This window comes from Numenius arquata, chromosome 8 (genome assembly GCF_964106895.1).
Source record: "Numenius arquata chromosome 8, bNumArq3.hap1.1, whole genome shotgun sequence".
In the NCBI taxonomy this organism is placed as follows: domain Eukaryota; kingdom Metazoa; phylum Chordata; class Aves; order Charadriiformes; family Scolopacidae; genus Numenius; species Numenius arquata.
This window is the reverse complement of record NC_133583.1, coordinates 23533416-23556569: the sequence shown is the minus strand read 5'-3', so window position 1 is coordinate 23556569 and position 23154 is coordinate 23533416. Positions and strand designations below refer to the sequence as shown.

General features: G+C 42.3%; 1 protein-coding gene across 5 annotated transcripts in view; it reads left to right on the top strand.

Moving 5' to 3' along the window:
* The first annotated feature begins 250 nt into the window (after positions 1–250).
* FAM120A (family with sequence similarity 120 member A) overlaps positions 251–23154 on the top strand; it is a 53783-nt gene continuing 30879 nt past the window's right edge. For 2 of the 5 annotated variants that reach the window (XM_074152755.1, XM_074152752.1), the window contains exons 1-7: positions 525–998; positions 6609–6855; positions 11765–11847; positions 20301–20429; positions 20942–21038; positions 22036–22133; positions 22424–22707. In XM_074152755.1, the coding sequence (XP_074008856.1) occupies positions 525–998; positions 6609–6855; positions 11765–11847; positions 20301–20429; positions 20942–21038; positions 22036–22133; positions 22424–22707 (1412 nt within the window). Of the gene's footprint in view, positions 999–6608; positions 6856–11764; positions 11848–20300; positions 20430–20941; positions 21039–22032; positions 22134–22423; positions 22708–23154 lie in introns of all 5 variants that reach the window. The other 3 variants (XM_074152753.1, XM_074152750.1, XM_074152751.1) reach the window with 2 other exon arrangements.

Sequence of the window (23154 nt, the reverse complement as noted above, 5' to 3'; positions counted from 1 at the left end):
CGCAGGGCAGGGCAGGGCAGCGCGGGGGGCCCCGAAGGCGGCGGGCACCGGGCCGGCGGCGGCGGGGCTGGGGCGGCGCTCCCGCCCTCCCCCGGCGGCGGCCGTGTGCGCGCCCCGCGCCCGCCTGTGAGTGGCAGCGGCGGCCGCCGCCAAGTCCCGCCTGTTCCGCTCTCCCTGCCGCAGGCGGCGGCGGCGGCGGGTTGGCTTCCTGCGCGCTGTGCCGCTCCCCCTCCCCCCGGCAGTCGGATCCGCAGCGGCAGCAGCCCGGATCCCAGAGCCATGGCTCTGTGAGAGCAGCACATGGCGGCCGCGGCAGCCATGAGCCCCCCACTAATCCATACAACTCCCCCCTGAACGGCCACCAACGGCAGCCAGCGCTCCCACCCGGCTCCACCGCTCCCACCGCCCACCCGCAACTACAACCGCCGCCGCGCCGCCCGGCCCGAGCCCAGACCCCGCCGCCGCCGCTGCCGCCGCCGGGCCCCCGCTCGCCCGCCCGCCGCCGCCGCCGCCCGGTCCTCACCATGGGAGTGCAGGGTTTCCAGGACTACATCGAGAAGCACTGCCCCAGCGCCGTGGTGCCCGTCGAGCTGCAGAAGCTGGCGCGGGGCAGCCTCGTGGGTGGGGGCCGCCAGCGGCCCCCCCAGACCCCGCTGCGCCTCCTCATCGACGCCGACAACTGCCTGCACCGGCTCTACGGCGGCTTCTACACGGACTGGGTGAGCGGCGGGCAGTGGAACCACATGCTGGGCTACCTGGCGGCCCTGGCCAAGGCCTGCTTCAACGGCAACATCGAGCTCTTCGTCTTCTTCAACGGCGCCCTGGAGAAGGCCCGGCTCCACGAGTGGGTGAAGCGCCAGGGCAACGAGCGCCAGACGGCGCAGCAGATCGTCAGCCACGTCCAGAACAAGGGCACCCCGCCGCCCAAGGTCTGGTTCCTGCCGCCCGTCTGCATGGCGCACTGCATCCGCCTGGCCCTCATCCGCTTCCACATCAAGGTGAGGAGCCGACGGGCCCGGCACCCCAAATCCTCCCCAACCACACACACCCCGGGGGACACCAGCGCCCCCTCCCCGCCGCCGCTCCAAGATGGCAGCGGGGGCTGCCCCGGGCCTAGCCCAGCAGGGGAGGAGGAGCGGGGGGGAGGGGGGCACTCAGCCTCTCCCCTCAGCGCCTCAAAATGTCGTCGAGGCCCGCGGGGGCGGCCCAAGTTTCGGCGGCCTCAATCCCCGGGGGACTTGGCTATTTATACGGCGCTGCCGGTCGCCCCGCAGCCCCGGGGCGACCGGCAGTGCCCAGGGCCTCCCCGATTGAAGCCAGGCCCAGCATTAGAGAGGGTTTTTTTTTTGCCTCCATGTTCTTTCGGGGCCGCTGCTCCGTTGACTCAAAATGTCCCTTCTTGCCCAGGGCCTTCCCCCCGCCCCGCTCGGGAGGGTGGTGGGGCTGGGACTTTGGTACCTCAGGTGAGGCTGAAAGCGTGGTAATCTTAATGAATTATTAAAACGAAAGGGGAGGAGGGGGAGAATAAAATAATAAATCAGTTTAGTTATCGCGCCCAGTGGATCTGCAACAAGTTCCCTGCTGAGGCGAGGTGGTTAAACTTGCGCTGAAGATGAAATCGCTTGCTCGAGTTTTCACGTTCATGAAGGTTTTGCTTGGCGTTGCCCAAACGAGCTTTTGATCGAGCGTGGAATAATTCATTCCTTACTTCCCGACGGCAAACGCTTCCAGTTTGTGGGGTGAGGGGCCCCCATCTGACCGTTCTTCATTTAAACTTCTTATTTTAGGGGGAGTCTCTTTTTTCTGATAACATACAGGGGGTCGGTGGTGCTCTCCCACTGGCACCACGGCCACGATTTCAAAGAATATTAACAGGCAGCATCTTTCCATACAGCATTCGTGATTTACGACGGTTTCTGTGAAGCCGAGCGACTGTGTCTGGTGAAACACAAGCTGCTAGGAAAACAAGCCCCGGGATGAAGCTGCAATTTTCAGAGTTGCTTTCCTGCTAGGGGAGGGAAGAGCAGCGGGAGCAAAGCGCATACTTGCAGGCTTTATTATTGTAAATTACTTTTTGTGTGTAGAAAAAAATATTACGCAACCTTTCGAGTTGCGCGCCTGATAGCTAGCTTAATGTTATCTGGCTTTTGTTCTGCCTTTTTGGTGGATTAGGAAAAAAAAAAAAAAATATTCTGGCTGGGTTGCAGCCCTGGAGTAAAAAATAGAGGATTCTCTGGAAGGAGCTCAGGAGGTGGTGACTTTGGGCGAAGTTTCTCCCAGTTTCATCAACAGGGCAAAAGTTGCTGGGTGCTCGCTCGGCTGGACCCATCCTCAGAGGAACGTGAAGCCACCTCGGGCTGGTGGTGGGCATCCAGCCCCGTTGGCAATGGAAGTCCCACCCTGTGGTGGCCTGGGCCCCCACATGGCGGGGATTGGCCCGCTGGGGCCGAGTGTGGCTCAGGCCACCGTGGCGGGTGAAGTGTGTGTGGAAGGAACTGGAAGCAGAGGAGAAGCTCCTTCTTGCAGGGCAGGACGAGCTCCACTGAACACCATGTCTGGGGCTTGGCACTTGGTTATGGCCGTGTCTGCTGTAGTGTAACGTGTGTGCCTGCTCAGCGTAGAAGCAAAATGCTGGACGTGTTTTGGATGTGAATGACGGTGGGAATTCAAATGATAGGAAGAACCTCTCCTCTCCTCTGAACTTTTTTTTTTTTCTTCTGTAGTTAGGAAATACTTTTATTCTTTAAGTAACAAGTTTTAGGGACCATGCAGTGAAGGTATTTACCTTGATCACCAGGTTGCGGGTGCATTGTAAGTCTTCCTTAATTTGTTATTAAGACTCAGATCATTAGTAAAAGCAATTAATGGGGTAAAATAATATTTTTTTTCTTTTAACGTGTTAAACCAATTACTTTGTGTACTATGCATTTCAATACTGCATTAAACAGCAGGAAGACAGCTGTTTTGATATTGATAGGAATTTGGTATTTATAATAGCCTTGTGGTGTGTTGAACTAGCTGTTAGTCTCTTAACTGCGTTCTGTCTCAGACCTGGATTGTTACTGTTGAAGCACATTTCATCTGAATGAAGTTGCCACATTTGACGGGGGTGTCACCTGTAGCACTTTGTTTACGTTCAAGCTTAGCTGCAGCATTAGCTCCTTTAGGGTTTCTCAGTAATAGGCCTTATTCTTAATCTCTGGCAACAGTTTTAGGAGCGAGAGGACACTTCATACAGAGTGCCTTTTCTCACATTTTAAAAAAAGAAGCACACACCGCCCCCGGTTTTGATGGGGAAGATCTGGGGGGCGGCGCTGGGAGTTGGGGGTGTGTGGTGGGGAGAGGTTGTTGCTGTTGTTAACATTCCTATCACTGAGCCGCTGCTGTGCATGTCCCAACTGCACCAGTTCTCTGAACTGGGCAGCTCTCCTGGGATGGGAAGGGTATCAGCAATTCTCCTGTGATGCTTCAGTTGAGCAGCTGTTGAGAAACTGAGGGCAGCTCTGTTTTTAATGGATTCATTTTCAGGTTAGGAAGTATATTTCATGGTTATAGTGGTAACGTGCACAACACTCATCAATCACATTCCTTTTCTGGTTTTCTTCTCTTACACAACTTATTATCTTTCTAAATTAGCTTTATTACATATATCTTTCTTTCCTTAAACCTTACTCCAGTTTTATTCACCTTCTTCCTTGTGCTCACTTTCTAGCAGCCCTCCTGGTGGGCAAAGAGGAGATGCATCTTGAAGGTGTGATTTTTAATTATTTTTTTATTTTTATTTTTTAATTTGCATGTATGGGTGATTTTTTTAAAATTTACATACGCATAAGAAAGTTGCCAAATTATAGTGTTTTCTCACTTTGTTTTGAGAATTCGGGTTTGAGAATACTGATTAACTTTAAATATGAAACTGATTTTCATATTTTCAGGAAATGTTTGAGTCTCGAGTGGAAGCCTTCTGTGCAGTGCTAGGAACTGGCTATGAATTTAATCTATTTTGGTAATTAGAGGGGAGAAAGAGAGTAATGTCTTCCATCCAGAGCAATTATAAATCACTTGCAGATGGTTTCAGCAGGATGTAAAAATAACAGGTTCCTCCATGTTATAACAAATATCCTACGGGTTCTTAGCTTAATTGTGACCCGGTATTTTTCTGTTTGGGGGAGGGAGGAGTAATTCTTAAAAGAAATTTTTATGCAAAGCAGGTTTGCTAAAATTTAAATATCTAAGCAGTGGAGATCTTAACATCTTTAATACTTTGGAGAGACTTTGTGTTGTTCTCAGTATCTAAACACGCATCTGTCTGTTTACTCAGGCTTCTCTCTTTCTGATCCAGCATCATGAGTGTTGACACAAGATTTAGACTTGAAAATGATTCCATGCTGCTGGCTGTGGTTCCCCCTGTGTCCCCCTTCCCTGGGCTGATGTTGGAGTGTGCACGTTGCCAGGCTCTACTGGCATGTGAGAGCTGTGAGCTGGTCTCCGACTTTCTGTTCCCTCCAGTTTTACCTTGTGGGTTAACTGTACCTTGGTAAATACAGCTCTTTTTCCCTGTGACACTTCAGTTATTTGAACACGGATTCTAGTCTTACCTAAACACACTGCAGTTTCCTGCCTAGAGCTCTGCCAGAACACTCTATAAAGCAGGGGGGGTCGAGGAAATCATTCATGGGAGATGAGAGTGGGCCGCACGCTGAGTTTCCTTGTGTGTTATCTGCACAGCCGGGTCGCACCTAGTGCTGCAAAAAGAGTTCTTGCTCTGTTTTTTTTTATGGATGATCTGTGGTTGTCATGCATGCAAAGATGCTGATTTTAGATATATATGTATGTAATTTGAATTTGTTTATCTGTAATAAAAAAAACATCTGGAGGATTTTCCTAATTTAAAACATGTAAAGACCGGGGGAGGGGGAGAGGAGGGGAGGATGGCAAAGCCTGAATTGTCCACCTTGAGTTAATAACTGTATAAATCTGATATCCTTAAATTTTTCCAAAGATGTTTGCAGTCTCTTCCAGTTCTGTATATAGCAGGCACACGTTATGGTAGGTGACAGTAGAATTATTAGAAAAACGAATATGTTTGTTTTTCTCACAAATTTAATTTCAAACCCACCCTGATACAGTCCGTCAAGCACATTTCTGAAGAAGTAAGATTTTCTTAAGACTATGAGGCGATAGCATTAGGAGCAGAGTTTAGTGAGCTGGTTCTAGGTGGTAGGAATAGCTCAGAGAGATGTGCTGATGTTCAGCTGCTCGGGATTTTGCTTAAAAGGGAACATCCGTGGAGCTACATGGGAAAAGCAAAATTTTACATACCTCACTGAAAGACTGTAATTGAGGGTCAGGTTCAGAAAGTGCAAGGCATGAGTAGGAAAGGAGGAGTCACTGGGGACTTACTGGTGGACAGAAACTCTTTGCTGGGAGGTGGGTGACTGTGGGACGGCTGGGGCAGGCTGTAGAGGGGTAGGGCCCTCACTTGTGTTCTGCAGGGATTTGGCTGCAGAGGAAATAAATAGCGTTACTGGCGTTAACATGGTAGTTATTCGTGCATGCTGTGGAGACTGAAGCTAATAGTTTTGCACTGGTCTATTTTGGGATAGCTTGCTATCTGTGGTGCTGTTAAAATGGAATACTTGGTGAGGGTAGGTTATGCCAACACCCAACTTCTGAAGGGTTTCCTCAATCACTGAATGTTTATCCTGTATGGAGATGGTGAAAGCATTAGGCATCAGAAGCTCTCAGCTCGCTCTGTTTTTGTGTTCTTTTATGTGAACTGTAGCTTTAACGGTTCCTGACAGCATGTAGAACTGCAGGACTGTAGGTACTAACCTGTCACCGTGGGTTTTTCAGTTTTAGTTTAATCTTGATAAGAAAGGGTTGTTTTTACATTTCCAACGCTATGAATTGCCCTGTGTCTCCCCGGCACAACATGTCTGTTCTAGTCATCTGATTGCCATACCCTAAAATATGTGCTTTGCTAGGCAACGTGAGTTGGGAGGTGAAGTTTGGGCTATAAACTTGAAGCAATTTGCACCATCAGAGACAGCTGTGCAAAAATGAATAGGCTGTAGAGGTTTGAAAGTGGAAAGAGGAAAAAATTTGGCTGGAGACAGCAAGGTAGAGATTTGAAAGGTCAAGAAAGTTGCATCTGTTCACCTAGGGTTCTGTTTGTTTCTTTTAAAACAGGGCTGCAAAACTTAAAGAGTGCTCATGTGATTGCTTTTTAAGGGAGCATCTTGGCTTGCTGAACTGCTTAAGTATCCATGGCCTTAAGATTTTTCCCATGAGCTAATACAGACGTTGGTATAGTAATATGTTTAGAGTGTGAGTGTTTCTGTTAATAAACAGTTCCTTCAGATGAGCTCAGCAGTCTGTAATGCCACTCCGTGTGTCGGTTTCCAGAACTTTGTATTGTGTTTCTGAGCGCTCCTTACATCCCTTCTGTATGTGCTGTGTCATTGGGTTCTTTAAAATTACTTTAAATATACTGCAAGTGTTTCAAATGCACATATATAGTTCCAGAAGGACCCAATATATTGTAATACATGTGATAAATCAGTACAGCCATTTAACTCTGTAGCTAATTACTCTGTCTTCCTCTATAGGTTGCACAGAGCATTGAGGATCATCATCAAGAAGTAATTGCTTTCTGCAGAGAAAAAGGTTTCCATGGTTTGGTTGCATATGACTCAGATTATGCATTGTGCAACATCCCTTACTATTTCAGTGCCCATGCCCTAAAACTGAGCCGGAATGGGAAAAGTCTCACAACAAGCCAATACCTAATGCATGAAGTTGCCAAGCAACTGGACCTGAATCCAAATCGCTTTCCTATTTTTGCTGCTCTTTTAGGTAAGTGAAGTAATAAAAGAACTTGATGCTGCCAGTCAGACTTAAGATTTTTTTTCTGTTAACTTTTTTAAAATCTGTGTGTATAATTTGACAAAGCACCTAGGCAAAGGCATCCTGTTGTTTCAGACATTCTGGCTATGCTTGAGGTGGGCTGGATGCCTTCTAGTGAGGCCAGACATGCCCAATTTGTAGAGACCTGCGAGCAATGCAAATTGTGGCTGTCTAGAAACAAGAGTAGAAAGTAAGAATTCAGCAAAGCTCTTGCCTGGCCAAAATCTTCTCTGGGTGTGGGTGAATTAGGACAGTTGTGGTTCTACTACTAGTTTTGGTCTTGCACAGTATCTGAGGTCTACTTCTAACAAGACGTTCTCCAGACTGGGGAAGCACACTTCTGTCCTGGTTTGTATTCTACCTAAAGAATAACATACATGGAGTGAAGATTCTGGATCGCAGGGGCTTTTTTTCCCCTCAGAAATCAGTATTGGGCAAACACTACAGCACATGAGCTGCACCAGAAATATCTTGCACTATATAATGGGGTGAAAATCCACATTTCTGAAAGCACAGGCGACCAGCATCTTACCATTCCCTTAGTGGTGTTTGGGCAGTTTCTGAGCGCTCCTGCTTCTAATGCTGAATGCTGTAGTATCTCTAAAGGAGCACAGGTAGGAAGGACTTGAGTTTCACATCTCTGCTTAAATGAGGCAGTTTTAATATGCTGTATTTCCAGAGCAGTGGCAGAGAATAGCTGTTGTGCTCTCTCAGAAGAGTGAATTAATTACTAGGTGACTACAATAAGTAAGATCTATTTAAAACAGCATTCTAACTTCTTTTTGGGTAAATAAGCAGGGAGCAGCCATGTTCTTGATCTTGTACTCAGCAAACAAATTAAGAAAACTGGATTTTCTTTTTATTTTCTCCCTGACTTTGTGTTTTAGTACAGGTACATGATAAAAGAATGAAACTTCTCATTTGAAAGCTGTGAATGAGAGAGGCTATGTATTATTGCTTTAGCATACTATTATTTTAGTAGCCTTTAATATTAAATTGTTTCTAGTCCAGACAGGTCCCTTCCGTGGTAAGAAGGAAAGAACCAGTGCACCTTACAGCAGAAAGCCACAAGTATTTGAGTAGTTGAAGTTGCTTTTTGTCAGTGTACGTTATTCATATCCAGGTGGTTACCTGCCTGCCTGGCTCCAGGGAGGAATGGTAGATGAAGGCTAAGCTGCAATTTAAAACAAAACCTCTGTGTAAATAGCAGGACAGACTACTATTGCTGAGCTTTGTTTTGTAGTCTATAAATAAGTTGTTGCATGCCAATTCGGTGAGTAAGAATCACTGCTTGAGCAGCAGTTTCACAGTTGCAGATATGCTTTATGGAATTAATGTGAAGTACATGTGAATGACATTGTTTTAACTTGTCACAGAATTACAGCTGCATGGCCAGCTGAGGCAGTGCTTGGTTATATTAAATGGAAGGTGAAAAACATTCTGATAAATTTTCTGAAGGTTTTGCAATTTTATACAAGAAGCTTTTGAATATTTTTCTCTCTTGATATGTTACACGACAAAATGTTTTTCAGCTTGGTCTTGGGAGAAGGAAACTTGAGGTCATTTCACGTGATCACTGGAGAGAGATTTTGTAGATTATTTTTTTTTTTTCCCCCAAATTGGTACAAAGGTTAAAAAAACCCAATTCAGCTGCAAGTTTAGTTTTGTGTATTCTTTTGCATTTCTTTTGTGTGTGTATTCAGTATGAGTAAGCAAAATAGAGCAAAGTTTATGGAAGTCAGGGTTAGAAGAGGAAATACTTCGGAGGCCTTCCTGTGATGAGGATTGGTTGTTTTGGTTGGGTTTTTTTGCATTTAGTATTAGGAAAGGTAGGTATTTGGTGATACAAATAGTGGTTATATAAGCTTACAACAAACAGACACTGTTTGACTTAAAGTATATGCAACGTTTTCTACCTTTTGCAACCTTGGGAATGTAGTGACTCCAGTTTTTTTTTAATAAAATACTAAATGCAGCTAGGCATATAACTGTGTGTAGTGTGGTGTATGTTTAAAGCAGAGTAGCTCATTCAGATAAAAATTTTTATATTTTTATTTAATATCTGAGGGCTTGTCTGCCTTCACAGGTTGTTCTGCCCTTGTTCCTGGGGCCTCTTTGGGTCTCTTAAACCTGAAACTAGCATGAAGAAAATCACAATGGGAAGGAATAAGTGAGTGCTTGATTAGAGGGGGAGTTGTATGAACCTGTCACATCGCTCTTCTGTTCTGAGTACATCAGTGGAACTCCTCCTGCTAGTACTTTGTTTAGGAATAAATTAATGTATGCTGAAATAATTGTAGTTAAGCTTCTGGTTTAATGTTTACAATTACAGAAGGGCAAAACTATCGCAGTAGTTGTATCAGTTTTCAGCTTTAGGTGTGCAGATCTGTTTCCCTGTATCTGGAAAACTCAAGCTTCTTTGTTTTCAGATACTTTCTTGTCGTTAACTTCAAGGGTCAATCTGGGGATGCTGAAAAATGAAAAAAATCTGGAATGATTAAGCCAAACATTGAGCAGTGTGAGGGGCCTGAGGAACACCGCTGAACTGGTCAAATAAAAAAAAATTCTCAACGGCAGATTATTTGGGATTGAGTTATGTTCAGGGATAAAGTCTCTATTCAGGTATTCCAGCAAAATATTTTCTGACTGTACCAACTAGGCAAGTTCTTAAAGATTACTTTCTGAGAAGGTTATGTATACACTGTGGTTGGTTGGTTTGCTTTATAGCTTTTTCCTTCTTATAGCTTTCCATGCAGGAGTGGTTTGTAGTTCTAGCTTTATAATAAAAGGAGTATCCATGCCACGGGTAGTTAAAACGTGGCCAAGATACTGTGTCCTCTGAGAGTGCGCTCTTAAAAAGTTCTGTCCTACCTGCTGTTGATGTAAACAGGGAATTGATTTGGGTTCTTCTGTAAATTTTGACTCAAATACTTCGAATTATTTAAAAAAAAACCCCAACCCAAGCTTCAGCAGTAGAAAAACAAACACAGTGTGAGGTATAGGGCTGTAATTCAGTGAACTCTTTAGAAAGGGCAGTGGCTTCAATTAGTATCTAATTGCTTTAAAAAAACCTACGGCGTACACTATAATAAGCCATTAAAATGGGAAAATCAATATATGTTGAGGTTGTTGAGCCAGGTCAAGAAATAGAGGTTGCTTATGTAACACTGATCTCTCTCCCACTGTGACAGTACGAAGGGATGGGTTTAGTTATGTAGTCTCAGTCTGTTTCTCCGTAAAATTTTAGGACTCTGTAAGGTAAGTACAGGCATCGCTGCTTGTTTGGACTACAGAAGACACTGCCACACTTTAGCATCCTAAATTCTACAGTTCAGAATGTGGTGAGAACTGATCAAATGGTCAGACTGTCTTATGTGTGTAACTGAAATGACAGATGGAAACCAAACGCAATTGAGGTTTTGGTGGAAGGGAGAGAAGCTCTGACTGTTTTCAAAGGTGGTCTTAGCATCTGCAGGAGTTATTGTTAGTTATCACAAAACTGTCTAGTGGTCTGGCTGTAATCGATTTTTTCAGACCTGCGTTACAAAGGCTGTCTAATCCTGCCTTGATTAGATTAGCAAGAGTGTGGCTGTTGTGTACAAACTTGTTGAATCTTTCTGATGCGAGTTTAAAGTTTAGCTCTTAATGAATAAAAGTTATAATGTCTCCTTGCTGGAGATCTCGGCAGTAGGTGAAGTATTGATTGGACACGAAGACTTCCCACTCTAAGAGGGCATCTACTAGCCACCAGGCAATGGACGGCTGTCTGGGTTTTCACATGTTAAAGAGCATTAAAAGCAAACTAAATTATTTTAGAAGCAAAATATTAAGAAAGTTGTCATTTTCAAAGAATGCTGTTGTATTCTTTGAGTAGGTGAGAGTGCAAGATGTTGTCCAAACTGAAATTTAAAAAAAAAAGCGATAAATACATTAACAGCAATGAGAGCTATACGTTCACTGCTGAGCTGCTGCTCTGTAAAGCCAGATACTGAAAATATCCTTAAGCTTTCGACCAGAAGTGTAGTAATACACTGTTCAGTTCCTCATAAAGTTTAGATCCACAGACACTGAACTGTCAGTGGCTGATTAGTTAGTCTTCAATTAATTCAAATGTTAGAAATAATTCCTAGTAAGAATTTTTGTAGGTTTTTTTCTGAGCGTGACGTGCTTTGGGAAAAGAGTGATCTCCCATTTGGTACGAACAGCTTGGTAAATACAGCCACTACCTCTGTTCATTGGAACAACCACGGAATTTCCTGGTGACTTTGCTGCTGCCAGCTCAGGCTTCTCCCTGACCTGGGCAGGTCGGCAAAAGAAACTTCAGGAGTTGAGAACCTGCGGAGTGTCATTGGAGCCACCTGCGTTCCTGAGGGTTGGATAAATGTTCCTGGGGCTTGCTGCATGCCCCCACTGCATGATGGAGCAGAGCGTGAGTTCCAGGGGCAGCTCCCGTGGTGATTTGTAAGGGCACGTGCTGGGATGCGGCCGGCTGGTGTGGGAGAGCAGCAAAGTGTGTTCTTACACTGGTGCACCTGCATCACTACATCCTGGTGAGGATGCCCTAACAGGATACACCAGGTTGAGGTTGACGCCATGTGTCCAGCTTTGTTTGTTCTGGAAGTGCACTGGGTTCAATGGAAGAGAGCTCCTTGAGCAGAGAGAAGTGTCTCTCGCTGCAGCAGTAGCACACTAATTAGGTTTTTCTGGAGTAACAAAAAGATATCTGCAAGTTTAATCTCTCTTTGTTAATCCTGTTGATTGGGAATTGAGGGCTTGTTGCAAATTTGTTTTGCTGCTCACAGAATCAATATGCAATGTTTCATGGTGTACTTAAATAAAGTTCTGTATTATGTTCTAGGTAATCATATTCTACCCGATGAAGATTTGGCTTCCTTTCATTGGAGTTTACTTGGTCCAGAACATCCACTAGCTTCACTTAAGGTACAAATTTAATGTCACTAGTAGCAATTAAGCTGAAATCAATCATAACAGATAATCAGAGCAGCGTACTAGGCTAATTCACAGCAGCTATGCAAGGCTCTTGGTCTCTCTCACCTCTGGTATCCCAGCCCCTCTCTGACTGCAGAGGATACCTGGGAAGATTATAGCCTTACCAGGCTAAACTTAGCCTCTGTCATCACCCCCAGTGTCCTTCAGCTACACAAGCCATGCACTCGTAGCTTCAGCATGGTTTTACTTGGAGAATGTACCTTTTTGCTCTCTTCTGTTTTTTTTAAGAGCAGAATTTTTTTGTTTAGTCATGTTCTTCAACTGTCAAAAATAACTATCTTGATACCTTCCTACCGTATTGTCTTTACTTTCTACTGGTGTGAGGTTGTGTGTAATTGTTAGTTTTCTGCACTTCTTGAAGTGTAAATACGCTAGAGGATAGTTTGCACAAGAAGGCTAAGGTGGCCTTCGGGAGATTTTTTTTTTTTTTTTTTTGAGACAAGTAACTTGTGTCTGATTCTCTTAGTTTATGTCTGTTCTGCTGCTTCATCACACTTGCTCGGTGCATCTGCCAAGCAGACAGCTATGGAAGGGAAACTGGACACATCAGAGAATGGGATAATAGTGACCTTTCTCTCTGCCAAAATAGACATATCTCTTCTTCCCTTTCTCCTAAGGTGTACAATGCAGCAAATCAATTTGCTTTTTGTCAATTCTGTAAGACTGTTTTGTTATATCTACAACAAAAATAGGTGGGTTTTTTTCCCCTTCTATTCCAAAAGTTTATTAAGCATTGAAAAATTGTAACTTACTTCACTGAAGGTAGAATTTAAAAGGAGGTTGAAGGTTTTCAGCAGAGTTTTAGAGGCTTGCACATGCATTGCTTAGTGAACAGCTGTGACAATTTGATGTTACGCTCATCTCCTGTTGTGCTGCCGCTCCTGTGTTTAGCAAGGTAAATGTCAGCACATCGTAGTGGCAAAACAAAATCTGCATGTTTGCTACTTCGTTATAAAACTTGAGATGAAAAAATGGAAGACTGAAAGAGTGTGCCTGTATTTTAGAACTTCTTTCAAAGCAGCTGATAAAGGTTCGGGTGTTCAGAATACTTTTCTGCGGTTTAGGCTGAGTAAACTCGTTTTACAGCCGGTTCAGAAGATTACGTCAGACATCTAGACCTTCTGAAAAGCCTTCTAAATATATACTGAATTACTTGACTAGAATGAAAGTTAGGTATTTGTCATCTTTGCTTCAAGTTTTGCATTTTCAGTGGAAACCCCAACTGGGCTTTGTAGCTGGCATGCTAAGGAAGTGAAACGTGTTTCCTGGGAGCGTAACTGGGCTGTCTCAGGCCGTCCTCCCTCTATGTATTTAATCTGTTGGCCAGTGTTAATCAGATTTGAAAGCAGTTCCCTTTTGGCTGTTAAAGGCTCCCTGAAAACTGATGCGCTGTTATCAGCAAAAAAAGACCCAAATTAGTGCCCTTACTGAGGGAAAAGGTGAGCATAGCACAGGATTTGTTTAATTTCACAGCAGCCTGCTGGCCACTTGTTCAGCCCCAACCTCAGCGCAGCATTTCTGTCTCCTGGCTGATAATGGTGTCAGAGGGAGAGAAAGAAGAAGGGCTGAAGCAGCGATGACAGAGGTCTACAGGAGACCAACCTTCATTAGTTGCTGGTCATGGAACAACTTACTGTTGGGTTTTTTTTAGCTTCAGTTTCAACAGTGCTCATGGATTGAAATGATAACTTGTTTCAGTAGCTCATTAACTCAATTTAATGTCATTTGACATACTAGTATGTCAGTGATGTCGTTACAGCTCTGTGACACCTCTTCCGTTAATCGTAGATGTGCAGAAAGCAATATTCCTTGTAAATTTTATGAATGCTTAAAAACCCCTAAAAGATAGGTTTATATTAGCTACAAGCTTGATAGCAAGAAGCAGTTTCAGAACAGTTACAAAAAGTGGGAGCTGTCAGGAAAACTGGAAATGGGGGCGGGAAGTTGTTGTGGTTTCCCAGGGTGTCATCCCTGGGCTGTACCTACAAACTTTGCTTTGTTGTGTCTATTTAGAGTTGCTTATCGAGCGTTCTCCGCACTTGGGAACCAAGGGCTCTAATTCCACACCTCATTCAGTTCAGGATTTGGAAAACTTTTTCTTGTTGCATAAAGATGTTAATCTTTTGTATCTAAGACAGTCTGGTCTTGAGCACCAAAGCTGACAGATTCGGTTCCCAACGGCCTGATTTGTTGCTTTTCAGTGAGACCTGTGACAGTTAATAACATACGGTTTATTTTCTTTCTCGGTCTTTTTACTGTGAGGTAGCAAAATGGTTGCTTTTCCTACAGGAGAAGCTTTGCTAGTTCACCAATTAAAAAGTGTAACTTAGCAAATGGTAGTACCTCTTCCGATAGAAAAGAGGTTTATCTGCTCAGGTGTCAACATAGTGAGGTGAAAAAAAGCAAAACTGAGGAACCTATACTTCTGTTTGAAAGAGGGAGATGCGGGTGCTGCATTCATCTAGGAACCAGCTGAGCTGAAATGGGAAAAAGGAAGGGAAATGGAACCTGAACAAAGAATCCCTATTTCACATAGAAGGAAATGAACCTCTCAGTTCCTGCTGGATCAAAAGCCGTGCCTTTCAGAGGACACCAGCAATGGCCATCAGCTCAGCAACACTGAGATGTTTTGTGGACAAATCTAAATACAGAGATTTGAATTGCTATTGCTGTGAAAGGGAAAAAGAATTAAAAACTGACCCTGCAAGCTGTTCTGAGCCAGGGTCTTGTCCGTCTAAATGTCCCTGTGTAAACAGGTGATGCATCTAATGAAAGTGTAGACCTCTGCTTGTGTCCTGTTACCTGACTTAGGGCAGAGCTCACTGAAGCTGAAACAAGAAAGGAGTTGATAGACTTCCTGAGAAATAATTTGAGTGCTAGACCTTGTTTGGAAACTAGCATTGTACTACTTTTTATTTGTGTGCTTTGGGATTTATGTTTAACAATTTGGTTATCGCTCTGGAAGAGGTTGTTACGGGATGGAGCTTCAAGATCAATGTGTAATACCATCAGAATGATATTAGGAGGGCAGTTTTTTATCTCTGGAATGAATTAGTATCTATTTAGGAGCACGTTCCATGGAAGAAGTGCTGACTCTTTATTCACAATGTAACTTTAGGAACAAGTCTTAATGTAATGTCCCGTTTTGAAAAAGAGGAGTATGGAGGGAAACGTTATGAGATTGCAGATGGATCATCTTCCTGTTAGGGTGGTTTTGAAAAGGTGAATTCATTAGGCTTTCTTTGGCAAACTCTTCATATGCCCACTGTCCAATATTCCACATCTATTTTTACCTGGCAGAATTAGTTAGCTAAATCTCCTTGGCTGTTTCATCTCAGTAGAGAGGCAAAGCAAGCTGCTTCTAGAAAGCAATCCAAACTATGCAGGTTAGGCTCCTTCTCTGAATTGCTCTAGGAAATTCCTCTCTTTCCCTGTTGACTTCAGCGGGTGTCTGCCAGAGGGAGACTAATATGCCGAGTAGGTGCTTAGGTATTAATGCTTCTCGGATAACAAAGGTGTGCTTAAAGTAGGTGTCTTTTTTTTTTTTTTTTTTGATGCTAAGGATCATCAAAGGATGATGCAGACCAGAAAGGACCTCAGGAAGTTATCTAGTTAAACCTCCTGCCGAAAGCTTGGTCAGTGTTGTGGTTGAGGTCAGAACAGGTTGCTCAGGGTTTTGCCTCATCTAATCTTGAAAATCTCCGAGGTTGGAGACTGCCTAACCTGTCTGGGCAGCCTGCTCTGTGCTTCAGCAGTCCCACCGGGAAAAATGTTTGCCCTTGTGTACGATCTGAACCCATCTTGTTTCAGGCTACGTCTGTTGCCTCTTGTCCTTCCGCAGTGCATCAATGTGAAGAGCCTGGCTCCATGTGCGTGGTAACCTTCCTGCAGGTATCGGAAAGCAGCTGTTGGGTATCTCCAAAGCCTTGCCTGAATTCAGCCAGGCTGAATAAGCCGCATTCCTTCAGCCTCTTCTTGTAGAGCAAGTGCTCCAACTCCTTAACCATCTTGATGGCCTTTTGCAGAACCAGCTCAATGTTCTTGATATCTTGGCCTTGCGCCCAAAACCGAGTGCAGTGCTCTGGAGGTGGTCTAACGAGTGCTGAGGAGCAAGATCCCTTGATCTGCTTGCTGGCTGTGCTCCTGCTGCACAGCCCAGGGTGCAGCCAGCCTTCTGCTGCCAGGACACCCTGCTGGCTCGTGTCACGGTTGCTGTCTTCCAAGAGCCCTGGGTCCTTTTTGGCACAGCTCAAGCCTGTGGAGTAGCCAGGGGTTATTTCTGTCTAGGTGCAAGACTTTGCTTTTGTAGTTGTTGAGTTTCTTTAATTGTTGGCTCCTTCCTCCAGCTCGTCCAGGTCTTTCTGGAGGGCAGCACAGCCCTTGAGTTGGTGGTGGTGTGCAGGGTTGTCACGCAGGTTGTCTCACATGAAGCCTGTCATATCACATCTTTGGCTTGTGTTTCTGCTCTCCCCTTTTCTTTCTGACATCATTTTTGTTCCTCTGTTTCCATTTGGGTTTCTTAGAGCCCTGTGTGTATAAATTGTTAGCACATGATCTCCATGTTGGGTGCATTCCTGTTACTACGAAGACAGCAGCAGAAAGAGGTCAGTTTCCCAACCAGGATGGAGAGAGGAGAAAGAAATTCTAATTGAATGGCCCTCTCTTCAGGGAAAAACTGAGCTTTGCTGGTTTGAGAGGATTTTAAGTCGTCCAGGGAACTTCTTGCCTCTTCAGAAAGCTTGTCATTAGATCAGATGTGTGACAAGCTCGAAAGATTAAACGATTTTAACCTTCAAAGGCTGAGACAAGATCCAGACGGTTTGGATGTGTTCTCTTAGTAGAAATTACTAGACAAAAATAACAAAACCCAGGCAATTTGTTGGAGTATTCTTCATATCTTCAGCCTTTTTTCTCGCCAGTGGAAAAAAAAATGTTCCCTACGTGTCACCTCACAGTAGCTGAATGTTTGAGGTCTCTTTTTTTAATGATTTGAAAATAAAACTGAACTGATTATCTGTTTCCAGCAGGCACAACAGTAACTGCTGGTACTTCTGTTGATTAGCGTTTAGAGGCTGCACTTCCTGGAGACAGTGGGCAACTGGCGTTGTCCCAGAATTGGGGAGCTTTTCCCAAGTGTAGTTTAGGTACCTTCTATAGTATCCTAATCATCCCGTGGAGTTACACATACGTGAGTCTGTTCTCTTTCAGTGAAGCATTTCTGCAAAATTATTTTGTCAAAACCAAGACGTTTTTATCTTGTAGCTTCTGGGCTTGTAATGTTGCTCTCTGCCTTGTTTTGACAAATACCTGCGTAGAATTAATTTCCTTTCCCGACTTAATCTTTTTAGAGTGCATTAAAAAAAAAATAGCTTCTAGGAAGAAATCTCTTACAATGAGAAATTGGTAAAATGTGATGCTGATTTTGCTCTGAAATGCTTTGCATGCAACTAAAAGTAAGTTTGAACTATGAACAGGTTTTCTTTAACTTTTGTTGTTGTCTTAATTTTTCCCATTCCTAACACTTAGCAAGACTTAGCCTACATTTTAATGCACACGGTATTAGAAATATTATTTACAGTCCAGTAACAAATCTACAATTTTGGGTTTCTGGAAAGTTCTAAAATGAGTAGAAATCTTTTCTTCTTTAATAACAGGAAAGTACCTCTTATTTCTTTACTTCTCCTTTATGGCTTCTGTGTAAGTCATGACATTTTTAGTTTCGGGGGGGCTCTCACATCCAGACTGGCTGGCTTTGAAACACAATAAAAGAAAATAAAGTCCAAATATCTGAAATGTCTCTACATCTCTACATACTTTCAGAAGGTCTCACTTCAGGAATTAAGAATACGCTCCAGTGAGGTCTTTAGGCTGTTTGTTTAAAAGCAGCTGAGCTGGGGGCGATGTGCATCGTAAGCCCTTAACATGTCTGACTTATAGGGTCTGAGCTGAATATTGGTGCTAGAGTGATGGGATGGCTTCTCTTGATGCTGACTGCTCAGGGTTTATTAAATATTGCTATCTGGGAGATCACACAAAACGAATGATAGATGGCTTACGCATTTCACTGAATTTTCAAGCAGAGATTGCAGAAACATTTAAATAAGTAGTAACACAGGGCTTCTTCCAGGGACTCTGCCGAGAGCACATCTAAGGTGACACAGCCATGGTAGGATTCAGCTGCTTTACAGATGTGTAATTGTTACAAATAAAATGGTAGCTGTTCAGAAAACAACTTAGATTACCAGCGAGAAGAAAGTCCGTTGCTTCGGCTTGCAGGTTGGGTGCAAAATTTTATCATCAATATTTGTGACTGTGAGCTCGCAGAGGAATGTGAGCTACATTTAGTGTTGTTGTGTATATATTCAGAATGCATACTGTCTGAAATAGAAATAATTACCATACCACTGACTGCACTAAACAGAACTGTTCTTAATTTAGGCTCATAAAATGTGGAGCTCATCTCTGGTAGAGAATGGTCATGTATATAGAGTGAACATTTGTCCTGACATTTGTTAAAAAGTAATGTATTGGGAGAAGGAAATGCGTAAAAATGGGAATCTGGGCAAAAATTCTGTGGTCTAGGTATGAAGAAGTCAAACAAGGGCAGGAAAGAAAGAAATTACATACAGTAGACTCCATATAAAGTATAAAGTAAAAGTATAAAGTAAAAGTAAAGTAAATATATATAGTATATATATATATAAAGTAAAAAAGTATATAAAGTATACTTTTATATAAAGTAAAAGTAAAAAATATAAAGTATTTTTATATATAGTAAAGTATATATATATAAAGTAAAAAATACAAAGTAAAAAAGGGCTGTGACACAGGTTTTAAAGTTGCAACGGTAAAACTAATGAAGTGTTAATCAGAATTTTGCATAAACGTTTCTGACAAGGCTGAATTGCAGTATTTTCTAGTAAAGTATGATACCTCTGTCTAGAATCCAAATATATAAAGATTTTTCACATTTTCTCATGTCTTAAAAAATAGAACTGTTAAATAATAATGATCTCCCAAATCTTGAATCACTGAACTTAAGAAATGGGCAAATTAAAATACGTTAAAAGCAAAAATCCTAGCTGTCTCCTGACTATCTAGTTCCTTCTTTCTCCATGTGGACATGAGAAGGGATTGGGCCAAAGAATTAGGGGCTTTGGACATCCTCCTGCGAAGTTATTCAGCTTGCTCTTCTTACTGCAGGGAGAGGTCTTTTGCTACATACTCCAAAGTGAATCTTATCTTTTCAAACACACAGCATGAGTCAGTGACCAGTGAATCGATGGGAATTTTTCCTTTTCCTAAGATCTCGAATAGACTATACCATGGACCCTGATTTGTAGATAAAAATCTATGGTCTGTGTGGGCTCAGGCCATAAACTTGAGGGAAGTTTTTAGCGTGCCATGTTTCTCATCCATTCCAGATAGGTAGTGAATATGGGAGGTCAGACACAGCTGTTACTGGATGGTAGAACATCATTTTTTTAAATGCCAGAATATTGGAACTGTTTTGTCAGTGGAATTATCTTAAGAACTTCCTCCTTGTCTGCAAAAAGAGTAACCAGCCCTATCACCGTGTGGATATTGAAATTCCTGAAAGAAAAAGTATGCTCACATTGGAGCGACAACAGAAATTCATACATCATTCTTTGTCGATGTATAATATAAAAGAAATAAAAATAATTCCTTGCCTGAAATGTTACATATGATGTGAAGCTGTATGAGTATATTCTACTACAGATAATGAAATCGACAAAAATTGAAGACACTACATATTAAACTAAATAATCTTCAAATAGTGACTTTTAGACCAATTTCTGTAGAATCTTGAAAATTAGTTTCCTTGAGATATTCCTTTCCTCCATTTGTTTTTCACATCCTTCTTTCCTGTGTACGTGGAGATCTTCCTGTTGCCAGTGGATCTGTTTCATCAATTCTGGTACCGCTTCACATTCAGAATATGAACTGTATCAAGATAAAATATTTTCTGGCATATATGTATATAAAAATGGTTGTATCCACATTAGATATCGTTCTGCACTAAAGGAAATGCCAAACTAGAAAGCAGTAAAATAATTAGCATTGTTGACCTTGTTTGTTGTTGGAGCTGATAGTTAACCAGCAAATATTTACATAAAGGTGAGGTTTCACATATATATACATATAAATATACCATAGATGGAAAATAACTGAATCACTGTTGAAGGTGAAGTCATGAAAACAAGGTGGAAGGCCCCAAAATATTTAGATACTAAATCTGGCAACATGGAATTTGTTGAATATATTTTCAATAACTAAAGGGTTTAACTCTCTGCTGTGTAACTGAAGTTTTTTGGGCTGCCCTGTTGTTTCACACGGGGGGGTGTGTGTGTCTGTTTGCACAGGTACGTGCTCACCAGTTAGTTTTACCACCTTGTGACGTAGTGATCAAAGCCGTAGCTGACTACGTCCGTAATATTCAGGACACCACTGATTTGGATGCCATAGCAAAAGATGTTTTTCAACATTCACAGGTAAAGTATAAAGCAAAATTTTGTTTTGTTTGTTTTGTGTGGGTTTTTTTTTTTTAAACCAATTGTGCTATTATGTTTGTGTTGAATAATTGCATTCTATAAAAATAGTGTTGCATCAGTTGATAATAGGGATCTGTTGGTACGGGCAGTGTGTTGTATACCCTAATTTCACTTCCCACACTTTCTGAAGGTAAAAATACTGCGTTTGCCCTCAGTGCTTTAAAGTTAAATTCTTGAATTTTGTAGTGTGGCTTTGTGTACTGTCATTGAGAATTGGTGGCACATGAAGATGGTATTTTCAAACTTTATCCTTCCGTGGATTGACATATTTCTTGTGCTGGAGTAGAGCTACAGTCCTCAGGGGTCCATTGGCGTTAATTCTGTATGTGATATGATATGATATACATTAACTACTCTACAGTACAGTGACCTATAGGTGTACAGTGCTGACCTACAGATGACATACTAGATTTGCTCCTGACAGATCTTTTTTTTTTTCTTCATTATTTTAGTCTAGAACAGATGACAAAGTTACTCGATTTAAGCGAGCAGTTGCTTATTACTCAGCAACTAATAAACCTATGCCATTTCATCCACCACATTACCTAGGTAAGTGATTAAAGAAATAAGGCTTTTCATTTTAACTAACACCTGGGATAACCCTAAATCAGAAGTAGTATTGTTAGCAGGATGTTATAAAAATGTTTATATTCTCTGGCAATTTTCATTGACCTTTGAATATGAGGTTTCAGAAGAAGGTTTTCAAAGGATCCATGCAGAGGTTGTGTTTTTCCCCAAAAAAAGGAGAACAGCTGGCACTGATTTTCCTCACCACTATTGCTGCGTTGGTTCCAGCGTTAGGACACCTGAGAGTAGGGAGCTGTAAGCAACCGTAAAACATATTTCCTGTTTCTCACTGGATTTACTGGACCTGTTTTAGAAATCCCTTTATAATCTTTGATTTTTTTGATGTCGTAAATACCTGCTTAAATTGCAGCCACAAATTGTTTGGGCATTGCGGATTATTCTCAAGGATTACAAATTAACTGCACGATCACAGGATTTCCTGCACCTGCCTCATTCTTAACGCTAACACATAATTTGAGCTGAAATTTTCTAAAGATTTCCAGTTACCATAGTAATAGAGATTTTTCTTTCCCTTTTTTTGGGATATCTTTATTTGTATTCAAAGACCCGCATTTGACCTCTGGGTCAAATATTCAAATGACAGAAAGTGACAGCATTTTGTGTCAGTGTGACATGGGTTTTGCCAGTTTCTTCATTATGACATCTCTTTGGCTTTTATTGCTTTAAGTTTCCTTTGACTCCCAGGTAGAATAAAAATGTGCAGTCAGGAGAGATACAAGAAGGTGAGAGAAGGAAAATAGACTTCATAACCTACAAAGTATTTTTATTAAAAGGCAAAAATGAATATAACTGACTTAAAGGCATACTAGAAAACAGTAATGCTAACAGAACAAGAATAAGTAAGCCATAGAAGCAAAAGGATAGGGTAACATTTGTGTCAGATAATGAGTGTTTTCATGTGTGTTTGGATTTTTTTATTTTAATTTTTTTGTTCCCCTCCCTGTTTGCGATGCAGCAGCCAGACCCAATCAGTTTGGTATGCCAGGGATAGTGCCACCGTATGTTCCTTCTCAGATGCTTAACATTCCACAGACCTCACTACAAGCAAAACCTGTGGTAAGTAGAGTCCTCTGCCCTTCTCCTTGGGAGAAACCTCCTGTGCTCATCACATTAAAATCCAGGTGGGAAAGGGATAGTTAACTTTTTTAGCATGGGCGCTCACTGAATAAGTCTGAAGGAACTATAGTGATGCCATAGACTCTAGTAGAACAATTTTTATGGGTGTCCAAAATGGCTGAGATCTAACGTGTACATTTTGGAAAAAGCCGCTTGATTAAATAATGTATTTTGTTTTTAAAGAAGAGCGTTTTTCTTACCTTCACTTAAGAAAGATGACTTTATTGTAGGCCCAGCAGATGTCCAACCAGGGTGGGGCTCAAGGGCAGGGCCCATACCCATATAGTCTCTCTGAGCCAGCCATCACCGTGGAAACAGGTGGAAAAAGTCTTTCTGAGCAGAACAACTACAGTAACATTCCTCACGAAGGAAAACACACACCATTGTACGAACGATCTTCTCCAATAAATCCAGCTCAGAGTGGGAGCCCTAATCATGTGGATTCAACCTATTTTCCTGCCTCTTCTACATCTTCGTCCTCCGACAATGATGAAGGCAATGGAGGTGCAGTGAAGTAAGTTTTTCACGAGGATATTTTCTTACTTGGCTTCTGTTAAAATAAATTTATTTTCAAAATCATTCACCAGTATCCTGAAAGGTAAAAATCTGAATATTAGCGGTATGATAGACCTTCAGAAAATAGTTTTAGGTCACTCTGACTGCAAGCACATCCATGTTTCGCTCTATAGTCGCTTTGTTCCTTAACAAGCAGAAATCCAAAACCAAACAATGTTGGGTGTTTTTCCACTTCTGCCCTTATGTTTTATTGAAAGGAAGAGAGAGTGAGATTTTGGTAAATGTCATAAAGCCTTTGAGTTCTTTACTTAGTATAAAAGAAATATTCCTACTTCATAGTATAATTCATTAAAATTTCCGTAGCTAAAAACTTTGAAACTGAACTGAATGCGTAGTGTTTACACGTGTTACATTTGGGGATAATGTGGCTTTGTGAAGAAACGGG